Genomic DNA, 13,514 nt, shown 5'->3' with positions numbered 1-13,514 from the left:
GAGCAGAAGGACCAGGAGCAGAGCGAGGGAGCAGCGCAATTCAGACCATCGGGTCGCGATGACGGTATGTCCCTATAGCTGTTACTTCTGCGTAACGTATATGTCAGAAGGATGCCCTGGTGGCAGTTCAGTCCGACGTGACGGCGTCGTCAAACGGATCTCGAAAAGACAGCTTCGGCTTGAAAGGATTGTGGAAAGAAGACACCCAACAGGAGAGCAATGTTAACAACAGACAACCAGGAATCCTGAGAACAGTGAAAACGCCTACCTTGAGCCTACTATTCCCTGTCCAAAAGCGCTGTCTGCCTGGCCTTCTCAATTCCAACATACGAAGCTCTGCGAGGTTCCTCCGCGGCGTAACATGCATCCCCTCTCCGCCCCAGTCTTTCTAGAACAACACCACCAAGACTGCGGCCACTGCTCTTAGGGAACGACGGAGCAACTGCAATGCCGCCGACGTCTCCATCATATTCCAGTTGGCCCCGCATGGAGTCCTGCCCCCCTGATGGAATCACAATGGCCGACCGCCGATTCAAAAGTGCCTATGGAAGCGTCTGCACTACTACTCACGTTTTATGAGACTACAACCTTTGTCTCATATCGTTGACTGTATTATTGAAAGTTGCGTTTCTCTAGTACCACGCCATGTCTGAGGTCACCACTTACGATTCCACTGCGGCAGAGGTGACGAATCCTTTCGGGGAGATCACTCAGCAACAACTCGATGAACTCGCCTACTTCCAGCAGCGCTTCAAAGAAGAGCGCCAGAAGCGCCTTCGTCCGGATGGCCTCGCCCAATACTCCAACGTTAGCACCACGGAGAAGTTGAAAAAGTTCTGGGAAGACCCTTGGGTTACTGCAGGAACTCCCATCCACGAGCCTGTCTCCGATGGTGGCTCAATCAAGCTTATGATTCTCGGTGCCGGTGCAGCTGGCATTCTGCAGGCTGTGCAATGCATCAAGGCTGGCATGAGCGCTGAAGAGATCCTCTTTGTGGATCTTGCAGCAGGATACGGAGGTGCGTGGTATTGGAACCGCTATCCCGGCGCCGCGTGCGATACAGAGTCGTACTGTTACATGCCCATGCTGGAAGAGATGAATTACATGCCTTCAAAGAAGTACGCTCCGGGATGGGAGTTCCGTCGCCACTATGAACGGATTGCGTCAAGATACCACCTTCAAGACCGCGCCATGTGGCAGACCTGGTACGTATGGGACCGGAAAGAGGTCATGTTCTCTACGTGCATCTTGATATGCCGACTCTGATGCCTTTGCCTTAGGTCACAGACTGCGAATTGGGACGCCGATGCGAAGCAGTGGGATGTAGCTCTGCTGCAAAAGCCAAAGGGCGGCGCTGAGAAGTCTCTCACCATCCATGCAAAGTACATCGTCATTGCAGCTGGCTTACAGAGTGTTCCCAAGATGCCGAATCTTGAGGTAAGTATCGATTTACTGAGCTCCTGGCAACCACATTGCTGACCACTTTCTATCTTGACAGGGCTTCGACAAATACGCTGGTCGCCTATTCCTGGCGTCTCGATGGGACTATGGCTACACTGGAGGCTCACCAGAGGACCAACAGCTGTGGAACCTTACTGGAAAGAGAGTCGCATTGATCGGAAATGCAGCATCTGGTGGCCAAGCTATTGTCGAGCTTGCCAAGTATGCGCAAGATGTATACATGTTTCAGCGCACGCCGGCTAGAGTGGTGTCGAAACCCAACCCCCTGACGCATCCTATAGAATGGGAGAAGATTGCCTACAAACCGGGATGGCAAGCCGAGCGTAACAAACACCTCAATGCGTTCGCCACCTACGATCCGAAACGCCCAGATAACGACTATCTTCAAGATACACACTCCCGGCTCCTTGGATTCTGTGCAAACCTGGGCACACCAAGGGATATCAAGCCCGAAGAGATCCCTGCTTGGGTGCAGCATCTGAACGTTGTGGATATTCCCATTCTCAAGAGTGTTCATACAACTGTCGACAAGACGATCGAGGATCCGGCGCTCGCTGAAAAGGTCAAGGCGTGGTTCCCAACGTGGTGCAAGAGGTCTCTGTTGTAAGTCTGTGTCTTATATTGATTGCTCTCTTAAACGATCATGTCGCTGACGAGTCTTACAGCTCGGATGACTATCTCCCAACCCTCAACCGCCCGAATGTACACGTTATTGACACCAACGGCAAAGGCGTCGATAGACTCACCGAGAAAGGCGTCTTCGCCGCAGGTGAAGAATACCCGGTGGATGTCATCATCTTCGCCACAGGCTTCGAGTCTCCTTTTGGCTCCCCTGACGCGAAAGTCGGCATGAAGATCACCGGCCTGGACGGCCTCGCGATGAAGACCAAATGGGATAGTGAATCTGGAATGGGCACCCTACACGGAGTCATCAGTCGGGGCTTCCCCAACATCTTCTGGCATGGTCCCAGCCAGTCTACCATCTCTGCAGCCGCGACGTACGGCCTCGAACGAATGAGTGAACATGTCGCTCATCTGATCACCACATCTTCGAAGAAGTCGGTCTCGATCCACCCGACTGAAGCCGCCGAGGCGGACTGGGGCAACCGTATTGCTTCGATGAAGAATTGCTTCGCTGCGGCCGTTGGTTGCACACCCTCGCTGTCGAATGGCGAGGGAGCGATGGAGTTCCTCAAGGATAAGCTTTCGCCGGAGAAGAAGGCTGCCATGGCCAAGCTTGGGCTTTGGGGTCGTGGCGTCGAGGACTATCTCAATGTCCTGCGCGAATGGCGTCTGAAGGATGACTTGGAGTCTGGATTTGAATTGCTCTAATGCATGACCTTAGTATGCCAGCCTGCTAGCATCCAGTCATTCTCTTCTTACAAATGCCTTCATACTGACACAACCCTCATCTGCCTATCCATGTTCTCCGCACGACGTTTCGCCCTCCACAAATTCCAGCACCATCATATCCACATGCATCCCAGGTCCAAACGCGACCGCTATGGTGCCATTACCACCCGAGCCTTGCACTCCGGCTCTGTTGACAGTGGACTGTCCTGGCTACTCTTCTGCCATAACTGATTCAATACGCTGAGAATCGTGGCACTCGAGCTGTTGCCGTTCTCGAGGTACACATGCCAACTCGCAGCCATATCCTGGACTCGAAGGTCTAAAGCGTCTTGAACGCCTGCGAGGATTGATCTGAAGTATTGTCAGGAGATGAGGCATACTTATTTTAAACGCGGTAAAAATCATCAGATCGACTGGACTTACGAACCGCCTGGGTGAACAGCCCAGTTGAAATCTTTCGTTGAAGGTAACCCTCCAGCCAATGTGTGTATCGATGGAATAGCAGCGACAAGCGATTGGTACGCCGGTCTGATGGCTTTGGCGGCGATACCTGGCACTCGTGGAGAGAGGACGAATTTCCAGCCTGGTCTCATTGGTGAGTTCACCTGCGCAATACCATGCAGCAACATGCTCTGACTTACCACATGGATCAGCGTGAAAGCCCAGATCTTCGCTCGAATGCTTGATACTCTCCCCATGCCATCCTCGGACTCGAAGTGTGGATTGGCGTTCTGCGGAATGGAATCTCCGACCTTTCTCTCCTTCCCCAATGCCATTGCTGATGATGCACGCCGAAGCACAGTCACTAAACAAACACACGCCTACACTTGTCTTTCGCTCTTGATACGCACTCTCAAGCTCCGACCGGCCGAACAAACTGCAAAGCTCGCAGGCGAGAACAAGCACCCGAGCCTTCCTGCCCACCGCCGTAGCTGCCAACGCCTGGGTGCACGCTGTCCTCATAGCCAGAATCCCCCCTGAGCAGCCAACGCCATGAAGTAGCGTCCGCTCGACATAATGCGACAACCCCAGCTCTTCGGCGACGTAATGGTCGTATCCTGGGTTTGCTGTGTTGGTGCATGTCACCGAGACCATGTGCGTTATCTCGACGGCATCTCCTCCCCAGTTCTTGAGGGCCTGTTGGCAGGCAGTGACTGAGAGTTTCACGCCTTCGCTCAGGAACACTTTGTCGAGCTCTGCTATTGAGGGAGGTGATTTTCGATTTAGAATCTCGTCGGCGGTCTGAAGTATGGCGGGTCTTGAGTTTATCTTTGTTGAACGATTGATGATGGAGAGCTTCTTCAGACTTTGTTTTGACATGATTAGCTATGCTTCTCAACTTCATGATCGGCGTCAACTCATATACATACGTCTTCGAATCCGGATAATGGCGATCGATCAAGTCGTCAAGATCGTCGGGACTGATTCGATTCTCTGGATATTGTACCCCCAAGCCCACCACTCGGATGTCAACGGTGTCTAGAGAGGTCATTGCAACAAACGGGAGACATCAAGATTCAACTGCAGCACCAACTCCCCAGGGAAAAGTGTACAACCAGGAGCTGAACGTGCCTGACGAAGATTCACACAAACCCACTACCGCGGTATCATTTAAGCACATGTCGCAAGGTTCACGGTGTCACCGATCGGGTCACACAGCAGCAGTCAACCTGAAGCCACGGGTATAAGCCCGCCTCGTTACGCACCTCAAGGAAGTATAGTATGCGTACCGCACAAGATCCTGACCCAGCCAATGATTGTATTTCAGGCAAAGCAGGCCTTCCTGCAGCCTGCTGATCATCACCCCGAGAAGTTACCTATTATGGAATCCGAGCATGATCCTCCGATACCTTTACGTGTTCTCTTCCGTACGAGGCCTTCTTACTCTCCATCTCCATTTCAGCTGCAGTGGCAGCAGCCATGTCGACGTTCCCAAGATACCATCTCGTCGAAATCAACGACCAGCCATGGCTGCCCGACTGGATCCGCGAACGAGTGCAAGAATGCCTGACCCTCCTCTGGACGCTCAACCTCGCCCCTCTGCAGGAACACTCTCCTGCGTCTTTGGTCGCCGGCACGCTCGCACAGGTACTTGGAGTCCGATGCCGAGACTACACGTTCGTTGACTTTTGTGCTGGGGCTGGGGGACCGACGCCTTTCATCGAGAAGGAGTTCAAAAGAGGTGCTAAAGGGCTGGCGGCCAAATTTGTTCTCACGGACATCGAACCGCATCTCTCTGCTTGGCGGGGACATTCCTCTTCGAGTCCGCATATCCTCTATATCGCCACGCCAGTCGATGCTACCGAGCCACCGTCGTCTACCACTCTAGCCAACATGGCGTGTCACTCGTCGGGGAAAGTCGACCACGACAGTCTCCAAAGGCAAAAGACCTTCCGCCTCTTCTTTCTGGCGCTCCACCACTTGGATCAAGCCATCGCCCAAAAGGTCTTGCGGAACGCTCTGAGCTCGCCTGACTGCGCCGGAATCGGTATCTTCGAACTACAAGGCCGAACGCTGGGCGAGATATCCATGGTGTGTATGCTCGGTCCGGTGCTTTGGGTTGTTGCTCCTTGGTACTTCTGGCGGGATCCGTTGATGTTGTTCCTTGTTTATATCTTGCCCGTGGTTCCGTTCATTGTCGTGGTGGATGGCATTGTGAGCTGTCTGCGGACCAGGACGGCCGAGGAGATCTTGGGGTTGATTGAGGAGAGCGGTGCGAGTTGCGAAGGCTGGGAATTCAAGCACGGGAGCAGAACACATAACAAGCTGGTCGGGGAGATGCATTGGTTCATAGCTTTGAGGTCGTAGATCCCAAGGGATTCAACCATTGGCGACCCTATCCGAGCTATCAAGCCTTGGTGTCGGTCCAGACACGTCGTCGAGGTCGAACGAGTAATCCTCCATCCATTGGCGCCGTCAGTGACTCTCCAGCGTGTTTCCTCGTCTCCTTGTCCACAAGCTCAAATTCCCAGTTCAACACCAACTCGGCCAAAACCTGACAGCCAACAGCTTCAGCCATACTCTTGCCGATGCAAACTCGCGAGCCGCCATGAAATACAGGATATTCGCTGGCGCTCCGAGGTACGAAAGTGGAATTGCCGTTCTCATCGGAAGAGAGCCATCTCTCCGGCCTGAAGTCCTGGGCGTCTTCGCCCCAAATAGCTGAAGATCGAGCCATTGCGTAGGATGCCCACGCGACAATTGTTCCAGCCTGTAGGACAGTTCCGTCTGGGAGCCTGCATCTCCTGGCTGTCTCCCGCATGTTCAAGGGGACAGAGGGATTCAGGCGGAGAGCTTCGGCGAAGACTGCTTTGATATACCTGGGATGTAAGCCAATAGTTCTGAGAGGGCTTCGAGTGCTACTGTCTCTCGTGATGGAGTGCGGTTCCAGCGACGTCAAAAGCGTACTCAAGACTTTCGGTGATTTGCTTAGCTCATACACCGTCCATGTCATTGCCTGTGCAGTGGTATCCCGGCCAGCCGACATGAACGTGGTGGCTGCATCGGCAACGGTTTCCTTGTCCGGTAGTCTTGCGAGCAACAAGTCGAGCAGGCTTTGATGGCCCGGAGTTCGTGTCTTCTCAGCAGCCTTGATCACCACTTCGTGGCCGAACTTCTTGACAATCTCCAGGGCCCTTTGTAACGGCTGCCCGAAGAACAACTCGTAGAACTGCCACAACGGGTTCGTGAAACGAGCGTCTGTCCAAGCAGATGCCTCATCGAATGCACGTACTTGATCAGCACCTGGCACAGTGTCGTAGGCAACGAGGCCGAAGAATTTGGACATCAAGTCTAAGAGAAGTTCTTGCAGGTCGACCATCTCATGTATTATAGCAGCTGTAGTGAGTCGCTCGTGCATGGCTTCCATCAACGGAGGCAAGGTCTCACTTGAGAAGCGAGTAACGTTGGCACTGCTCAGAAAGTTGACACCAGCTTTGCGCTGACTCTGCCACAACGGACCAGAGGCATTGAGAATGCCATCGCCTTTGAAAAATAGAATTAGCCAAGCGCACAGACTCGAGTATACCGTGACAACAGACGAACCAAACAGATCGTGCATCCGGCTGCGAAAGAAGCTTCCCTTCGCGAAGAGTTCATGCTCTCGAAATACATACTCTAGGCAGGCCGGATCATTGATAAGCACAGTCGGTGGCACGAAAGGCGATGGAATTTCGAAAGTCTTCACGCCCCTGGACGACTGAAGCCGCGCAAGATAATCGAGGAGTTTGTATCGTGGTTGAAGTAGTCTGGCTGTGTAGCCAATGATTGGCAATGACTTCGGAGCTTTCCTGAACGAATGAAGTCAGTGGTAGTATACCGGCTTCGAGTGATCGTTTGGCCTACGGTAGTCTCTTGCCATCTTTCCGCGGTGCTCCATTAGATCGTCTCGCGATAGCCCACGCTACTACAGACAGGAAAGCGAGCAGTAAGGTGGTAAGCATCTTGCAACTTACATGTAGAGAACAGCATCCAAGACTACGGATTCGTAGAGAAGCGGACACATCTTCAGCCGCCCGTGCTGGCGTTGTCTAGCGGGATGCGGTGGAGCCGCGCTGATATGCAGCCTGAGAAAGAACTGCACGGGCCATCGAGAATACCAGCGGATGCATTGTGCCAAAACGAGGGTCTATCCGCTGCGTGGCGTTGAGCTCAAGCAAGGTCAACAGAGGCTCTGTCGTGGAAGTCGGCATGGCGCTGGTCACTGCCTCATTTTCAAGGAGACTTTCGAGACCCGCCCTTGTCGATGAAAGTCAGGTAGCAATAGTCCGACGAGCATAACCATGGCCTCCAGGATGTTCAGTCGGACGAGAGAGCAGATAGATCCTTCGGGCTTCGGTACGCATGAATGAGGAAGATTCTCGCACGCGCGGCTGCTTTTGGTTGGCTGTGATTTGACTTTGTCGTCCTGCATGTACTTGTTGCTACTCTCCGCGGCATTGTCGGGGATCGTGGACCTCGGTGCGGAGCGCAGTGTCTGAGAGATGCCTGCGTCTAGACTTGATGTTGCGTTGAAGAAGGAGGTGAAGTCGAAGTTGAAACCCCAGGCCGACGGAAGTTGCCGATGATCTGCCGGCCAGTATTCGACCGTCAATCCGAGATGTCCCAAGACTCTGCCTCTACATGACAATCGACTCGATATCACGCTGGTTGTGAGTTGGGGCGACATGACTTACACCGTCAATGCATGGTGGAAGACTTCTCCTCCCATTCTCGCACGCTCGCAGCGTTACCGTGTCAATTAGGGAGTCTTTGGGCAGGCCGTGGACCGATGGATAAGAGCAAGATTGGAAGAGGTGGATCTCGCAGACCTGGAGAGCAAGACGGCAGCAGTGATGAGGGCCACGACATCGACGGGTGGTCAGGTCAAGATGACCGATCCACGGCGCGGCCTGTGGAATCGGCGAGGATGACGTGGGAGACATGAGCGCTTCTTCTTGTGCGATATCGCCAGCACTGCTACACTCTCAGGGTAACAGCTTTACCATGAGCAGGTCGCTGGGATATCAAGGCTGGTGAAGATACCGAAGCCAGATGCTTCCATATTCAGCATGACAGATCCCGATGAAGTAGGAGGAGTTTGCATCACGATATCCACATTTGCACCAAATGACGTTCATCTTCCTGCTGTCTTGCTCCCTGGGCTTCCGTGATTTAGCAAACAAGAGCAATCTCGCGTGTCGTAGTAATGTTGTTTGCAACGGAGAAGAACGTGAAGTCTTCGAGCTTCGCCCAGATTCCAGCCGCCGACTTCGTGTAACCACCTCTACATTCTCCAATTATTCGGCGTCGCTACTGTTCCAACCATGATATCTCGATGACCCAGATTCGCGCCGAAAACCATCCCATCATGTTCGCAAGACGCATCGTCCTGGCCTTCCGCCCAGCCTTTCGCTCCACCACCCGAAGCTTCAAAACCGCCGGCCGCGCATCGCCCTTCGCATATCGATCGCCCATCCATCAAGGTTCCCGACTCTTTACCCAACTTGATGCGACGCCTAGGAGAAGGATAGACTGGCAAAAGACATGGCAGCGATCACAGCAGAAGCGTGGCTACCGGCGGCAGGCCTTCAACTACCAGCGCTTCAACTCCACCTCTGGTCTCTTCAAAAGATGGGCAGCAAGGCCAACGTTCTACTATGAAATAGGAGGAATCGCGGTGGTCGTAGGAGGCGTCTACACATACAACCTGGAGACAGTCCAGGTGTCTGGCCGGCGACGTTTCAACATCGTCAGCGCCGAAACAGAAGCTCAGATGGGAGAGCAAATGTACGCGCAGACGATGCAGGAGTTCCAGGGCAAGATCATGCCGCCGTACTCGAAAGAGCACCGACAAGTTCAGCGTGTGCTCGATAGACTGGTGCCGCACTCTGGACTGGAAAGTGAGAAGTGGGAGATCTTTGTCATTAACGATGACATGAAGAACGCCTTCGTGATACCTGGGGGAAAAGTATTCGTTTTCCGCGGCATTCTGGACATCTGCCAAGGAGATGACGGCCTTGCTGCTGTCCTGGGCCACGAGATCGCACACAATGTGGCACACCACGCCGCCGAACGAATGTCTCAGTCATTCGTCCTCATGGGCCTCACGACCATAGGATATGCCGTCTTAGGAGTCGACTTGGGCATAGGACGCATGGTCACTCAGCTCGCATTCAGCTTGCCAGGTTCGCGAGCTCAGGAACAAGAAGCAGACTACATTGGTCTCCTGATGATGGCCGAGAGCTGCTATGACCCGAGCGCGGCAATGGGTCTCTGGTCAAGAATGCAGGAAGAGGAGAAGGGAGCCCCACCGCAGTTCTTGAGTACGCATCCTAGCAGTCATAACAGACTTGAGAAGATTCGCGGATGGCTACCTGAAGCTGAGGTCAAAAGAGAAAGTGGAGATTGCTACGCGATGGGTTCGTATGGTAAGCTTGAAATTGGATCCCCTTCTGTCGACTGGAGCTAACATCATTCAACAGCGAACGACTTCAAGAGAGTCGCTGACTTCTCTCGGTGGTAACGATAGACCACACCGCCCAAATACTTGATCTGCTCTGCTAAGCTAAACATACGTGTGAGCAGGCCAGAGATGAAGACCACATGACGAGACGACGGAACGGCCGAATCTCCTACTCTGACCTAGGTTCATGGGCTCGCAGCATTCGGCGGCTCTGCTAATAGCATTGTACAATACCTGTAAAACAGACCCCTTGCACAGCAAGAACCCGATCTAGTTCCAGGTCCTATCCCGATCTGCAGGTACGGCGTTCGGGATGATCCTTCCCAGCCCTCGACTTCACCTCTACTTCATTACTTTTGATATTCCTACTCTTATACTCTCGTAGTCTACCAACCTGGCGCCCTCGACCTGCCTTCACTTTTTCAACCTCTCTTACTGACTCTTCTTTGAGCAGCGATGTCCCTCAAGCTCAAGACGCGAGATACGTTCACGATTCACACAGACTGCCTGTTTGACCCCAAGCAGAAGAAGTTCGTGAAAGACACGTCAATCGACGTGAATCCCACTACTGGTCTAATCACAAAGGTATACCAACGAGAAACCGACTATGAAATCGTCATTGCAAGCAATGACATCGACCTCCGCGGCAAATGCGTTTTACCCGGCCTCGTAGACGCGCACACACATATCTTCCTTCATTCTTACAAAGAGGCATCTTCGATTTACCAAATGCGCGATGAAAGCATCATCGAACGAACCATCCGAGCTACCAACCACTGCCGGACTGCTCTGCTCGCGGGCTACACGACCTATCGTGACCTAGGAACCGAAGGCGCTCAGGACGCAGATGTCCACGTACGAGACGCCGTCAACCGCGGCTTAATTCCCGGTCCGAGGATCTTCTGCGCGACGGAGTGCCTGGCTTCATCAGGAGGCTACGAAGTCCGCCAGGAGAATGTCATCGGCGGGACCTTCACGCCACGCATCTCAGACCCTTGCGACGGCGTGCCGGGCGTCCGAGCCGGCGTTCGGAGACGTCTCGCTGCTGGAGCAGACATTATCAAGTTCTATGCTGATTACCGGAAACGGACTCTGCGATTCCCAGCGCCTGCGTATCCGGGTTGTCCGGATATTCACTTCCCACCGCCTGAGACGAGCGGGCCGTCTGGGATCTATAATCAGCGAAACCCGAATCTTCTCCTCTTCCGACAGGATGAGATGGATGAAATGGTCCAGGAAGCGAAAGCCGCTCGTGCTCCCGTAGCTGCTCACGCGCAGAGCGCCGAAGCCGTGATGATGGCGGCGAGAGCGGGCGTGACGACTATCGAGCATGGGCCGGAGCCGATGGATGGCACGGATGCTATGGCGATGATGAAGAAGAACGGCGTCATTTGGGTGCCTACTATTGCCGTCTTCGATAGCGAATTACCGCCAGGTGATGAGCGAAGATCACATATTCTGAAACAAGTCAAAACAGCCTACGACTACGGCGTCAAACTCGCCTGTGGAGGCGACACGGGCGCTTTCCCACATGGAGAAAACGTCCGGGAGATGGAACTCATGCTCAAAGCAGGTGTTCCGCTCGAGGAGGTCTTACTCGCGGCTACGTTGACGGGGTGGGAGGCTTGCGGAGGGGATTGGTGTGGAAAAAGATTCGGGTGGTGGGAAGAGGGTTGCGCGGCGGATATTGTGGCGTTGGACGGGGATGTTAGGGAGGATGTTGGGGCGTTGAGGAGGGTGGGGTTTGTGATGAAGGATGGGAGGGTTTGGAAGAGGGAGGGGGTTGCTGTGGGGATGGTATAAAGACGCGGCTCGGTGTCAGGCAAAGTATACCTTGAACCTATCTCTCACCGAAGCCGTCTATCTATCCTTCCTCACGCATAGCATCTCACATCTCACCACCATCAACCCCCCTCCAAAACCCTCCTCAACTCCTCCCCATTCCTCTCACAATAAGCCCCCAACACCTCCCCATCCTCCCCACCGTCCTCCCTCGCAACCCTCAAAAGCTCCTGCACACCATGCCTCATCCGTAACAACTTACTCTCCGTGAGGGCCGTTTGAAGGTGCTTTTTCGAGGATTTCTCCAACACTGCGATGGCTTTTAGTTGAATAAGTTTCATTTGGGGGAAGAGGGGATGGTACCGGACGCCGCATTCGGCATGGGAATGTTGTGTTTTCGAAGTTCGTCGTGGAGGAGGCGGGTGCTGGCTTGGAGTTCTTCGAGGGCGGAGGGGGTGATTGCTTTGGAGAGGATGCCGTTGTGGGTTCCTTGTTGGTCATTCTTCTTGGTGTTGTTTTCTTGGTCAGGTTCTCTTCGGGATGGACTGGCGGTCACTGTCAAGCTGTGATTTCGAGAAGTTGGATGGGCGGTTTTCGACGCTTTCTCTGTCGAGGCACGCAAAGGCTGTGCCAATGCGTGATGTGCTGCTTGCATACTTCACTGTACCGTGTCAGAGATGGCTTGAGAAAGAAGGACCACACGAGTTTTCGAAGATCGTCATGACGACGGGCAAACAACCTGGTAGCCAAGCCGGCCGATAATCTTGCTGTAACGCAGTAAATCATCTTTCTGTACACACTGCTCGACAGGTTCTGAAATCCAGCCTGATAGATCTATCTTCAACTTCATTGCTCCTTGACACTTCGAGAGCTCTTACCATATCCACTGTTCCCAGCACCATCGCAGAGAGCGCCAACACAGCATCTCTTCTTCACCTTTATAGAGCCCCCAACTCCTTCAACTTCCCAATCATCCCATCCACATCCTCCACCTTCCCACCGCCCTGCCGAGCCGGCGGCTCCGCAACCTTGACCGTCTTCAGCCTCTTCTCGCCATCGACGCCAAAATCCGCCAACGTCTTCTTCTCCAGCGGCTTCTTCTTCGCCTTCATAATATTCGGCAGACTCGCATATCTTGGCTCATTCAACCGCAGATCCGTCGTGATGATCATGGGCAGCTTCGCCCGGAGCGTCTCCACGCCCCCATCGACCTCGCGCGTGACGGTGCACGTGTCGCCGTCGATGTCGACCTGCGAGGCCTGCGTGGCTTGCGGCCAGTTGAGGAGGCCCGCGAGCATCTGGCCCGTCTGGTTGGCGTCGTCGTCGATGCTTTGTTTGCCGAGAATCACCAGATTCCTATCCTCTTGCTCGACCACCTTTTTCAGCAGTTTCGCCACGCCCAACGGCTCCATCTCTTGCTTCTCCTCCACGACGTGTATTCCGCGATCGGCGCCCATCGCCATGGCTGTGCGGAGGATGTCCTGGGACTTGGCGGGTCCGGCGGAGAAGGCGAGGATGTCTTCGACGGGCTTTTCCTTCTCGCGGAGACGGACGGCTTCTTCGATTGAGAGTTCGTCGAATGGGTTCATGCTGTGCTTGACGTTGGTCTCGACGCCGGTTTGCGCCTTGTTGACTCGCGGTTTGACCTTGGAGGTTGCACGTTAGCTTTGGGATCCATGGTGAGGCATTGGGAACCAGCTCACAGCATAGTCAATCACCCGTTTGACCGGGACCAAGATCCTCAATTTCGTCGCCATACCTGCTTCCAATTGCTGCAACAAGTGGGTTGGTGTGGTGGCAGTGGAGGTGGTCTGGCACAAGACGTCAACAGCTTTGCGATGCGATCTCGGCTCGGCTACTCGAGGTTCAAGCGTGTGGGTAGCCGAGGACGGACATGGATGTCACAAGACAAGGAAATAAAAAGTGTAAGATCACAACGACACACGAGCAATGAAAAAGGGACGACAGGATTCCG

At 53.9% G+C, this 13,514-nt stretch overlaps 8 protein-coding genes across 8 annotated transcripts; 4 read left to right on the top strand and 4 right to left on the bottom strand.

The window, feature by feature from the left end:
• Positions 1-645: 645 nt before the first annotated feature.
• On the top strand, positions 646-2,793 carry M409DRAFT_25005 (uncharacterized protein; the record flags this gene model as incomplete). The annotated part of the gene is made up of 4 exons (XM_033807495.1): positions 646-1,205; positions 1,281-1,437; positions 1,499-2,064; positions 2,127-2,793. 4 exons carry the CDS (start codon positions 646-648, stop codon positions 2,791-2,793), a joined length of 1,950 nt encoding a protein of 649 aa, XP_033665498.1.
• A 170-nt stretch (positions 2,794-2,963) lies between these two features.
• M409DRAFT_25004 (uncharacterized protein) lies at positions 2,964-4,306 on the bottom strand (the record flags this gene model as incomplete). Its single annotated transcript, XM_033807494.1, has 4 exons — positions 2,964-3,165; positions 3,238-3,397; positions 3,456-4,120; positions 4,185-4,306. The coding sequence occupies 4 exons, from the start codon at positions 4,304-4,306 to the stop codon at positions 2,964-2,966; spliced, it is 1,149 nt and encodes a 382-aa protein (XP_033665497.1).
• Positions 4,307-4,734: 428 nt separating this feature from the next.
• Positions 4,735-5,622, top strand: M409DRAFT_67744 (uncharacterized protein; the record flags this gene model as incomplete). Its single annotated transcript, XM_033817532.1, has 1 exon — positions 4,735-5,622. One exon carries the CDS (start codon positions 4,735-4,737, stop codon positions 5,620-5,622), a length of 888 nt encoding a protein of 295 aa, XP_033665496.1.
• Positions 5,623-5,662: 40 nt separating this feature from the next.
• M409DRAFT_56436 (uncharacterized protein) lies at positions 5,663-7,318 on the bottom strand (the record flags this gene model as incomplete). The annotated part of the gene is made up of 3 exons (XM_033813296.1): positions 5,663-6,798; positions 6,859-7,103; positions 7,269-7,318. 3 exons carry the CDS (start codon positions 7,316-7,318, stop codon positions 5,663-5,665), a joined length of 1,431 nt encoding a protein of 476 aa, XP_033665495.1.
• A 1,344-nt stretch (positions 7,319-8,662) lies between these two features.
• M409DRAFT_25001 (uncharacterized protein) lies at positions 8,663-9,817 on the top strand (the record flags this gene model as incomplete). The annotated part of the gene is made up of 2 exons (XM_033807493.1): positions 8,663-9,722; positions 9,777-9,817. The coding sequence occupies 2 exons, from the start codon at positions 8,663-8,665 to the stop codon at positions 9,815-9,817; spliced, it is 1,101 nt and encodes a 366-aa protein (XP_033665494.1).
• A 396-nt stretch (positions 9,818-10,213) lies between these two features.
• On the top strand, positions 10,214-11,560 carry M409DRAFT_25000 (uncharacterized protein; the record flags this gene model as incomplete). Its single annotated transcript, XM_033807492.1, has 1 exon — positions 10,214-11,560. The coding sequence occupies one exon, from the start codon at positions 10,214-10,216 to the stop codon at positions 11,558-11,560; it is 1,347 nt and encodes a 448-aa protein (XP_033665493.1).
• A 101-nt stretch (positions 11,561-11,661) lies between these two features.
• On the bottom strand, positions 11,662-12,194 carry M409DRAFT_24999 (uncharacterized protein; the record flags this gene model as incomplete). The annotated part of the gene is made up of 2 exons (XM_033807491.1): positions 11,662-11,849; positions 11,903-12,194. 2 exons carry the CDS (start codon positions 12,192-12,194, stop codon positions 11,662-11,664), a joined length of 480 nt encoding a protein of 159 aa, XP_033665492.1.
• A 283-nt stretch (positions 12,195-12,477) lies between these two features.
• M409DRAFT_56434 (uncharacterized protein) lies at positions 12,478-13,296 on the bottom strand (the record flags this gene model as incomplete). Its single annotated transcript, XM_033813295.1, has 2 exons — positions 12,478-13,185; positions 13,243-13,296. The coding sequence occupies 2 exons, from the start codon at positions 13,294-13,296 to the stop codon at positions 12,478-12,480; spliced, it is 762 nt and encodes a 253-aa protein (XP_033665491.1).
• Positions 13,297-13,514: the final 218 nt, after the last annotated feature.

Source organism: Zasmidium cellare, assembly GCF_010093935.1.
Source record: "Zasmidium cellare ATCC 36951 unplaced genomic scaffold M409scaffold_25, whole genome shotgun sequence".
Taxonomy (NCBI): Eukaryota; Fungi; Ascomycota; class Dothideomycetes; order Mycosphaerellales; family Mycosphaerellaceae; genus Zasmidium; species Zasmidium cellare.
Note: the sequence above shows the minus strand (reverse complement) of the source record. Positions and strands in the feature narration are given on the sequence as shown.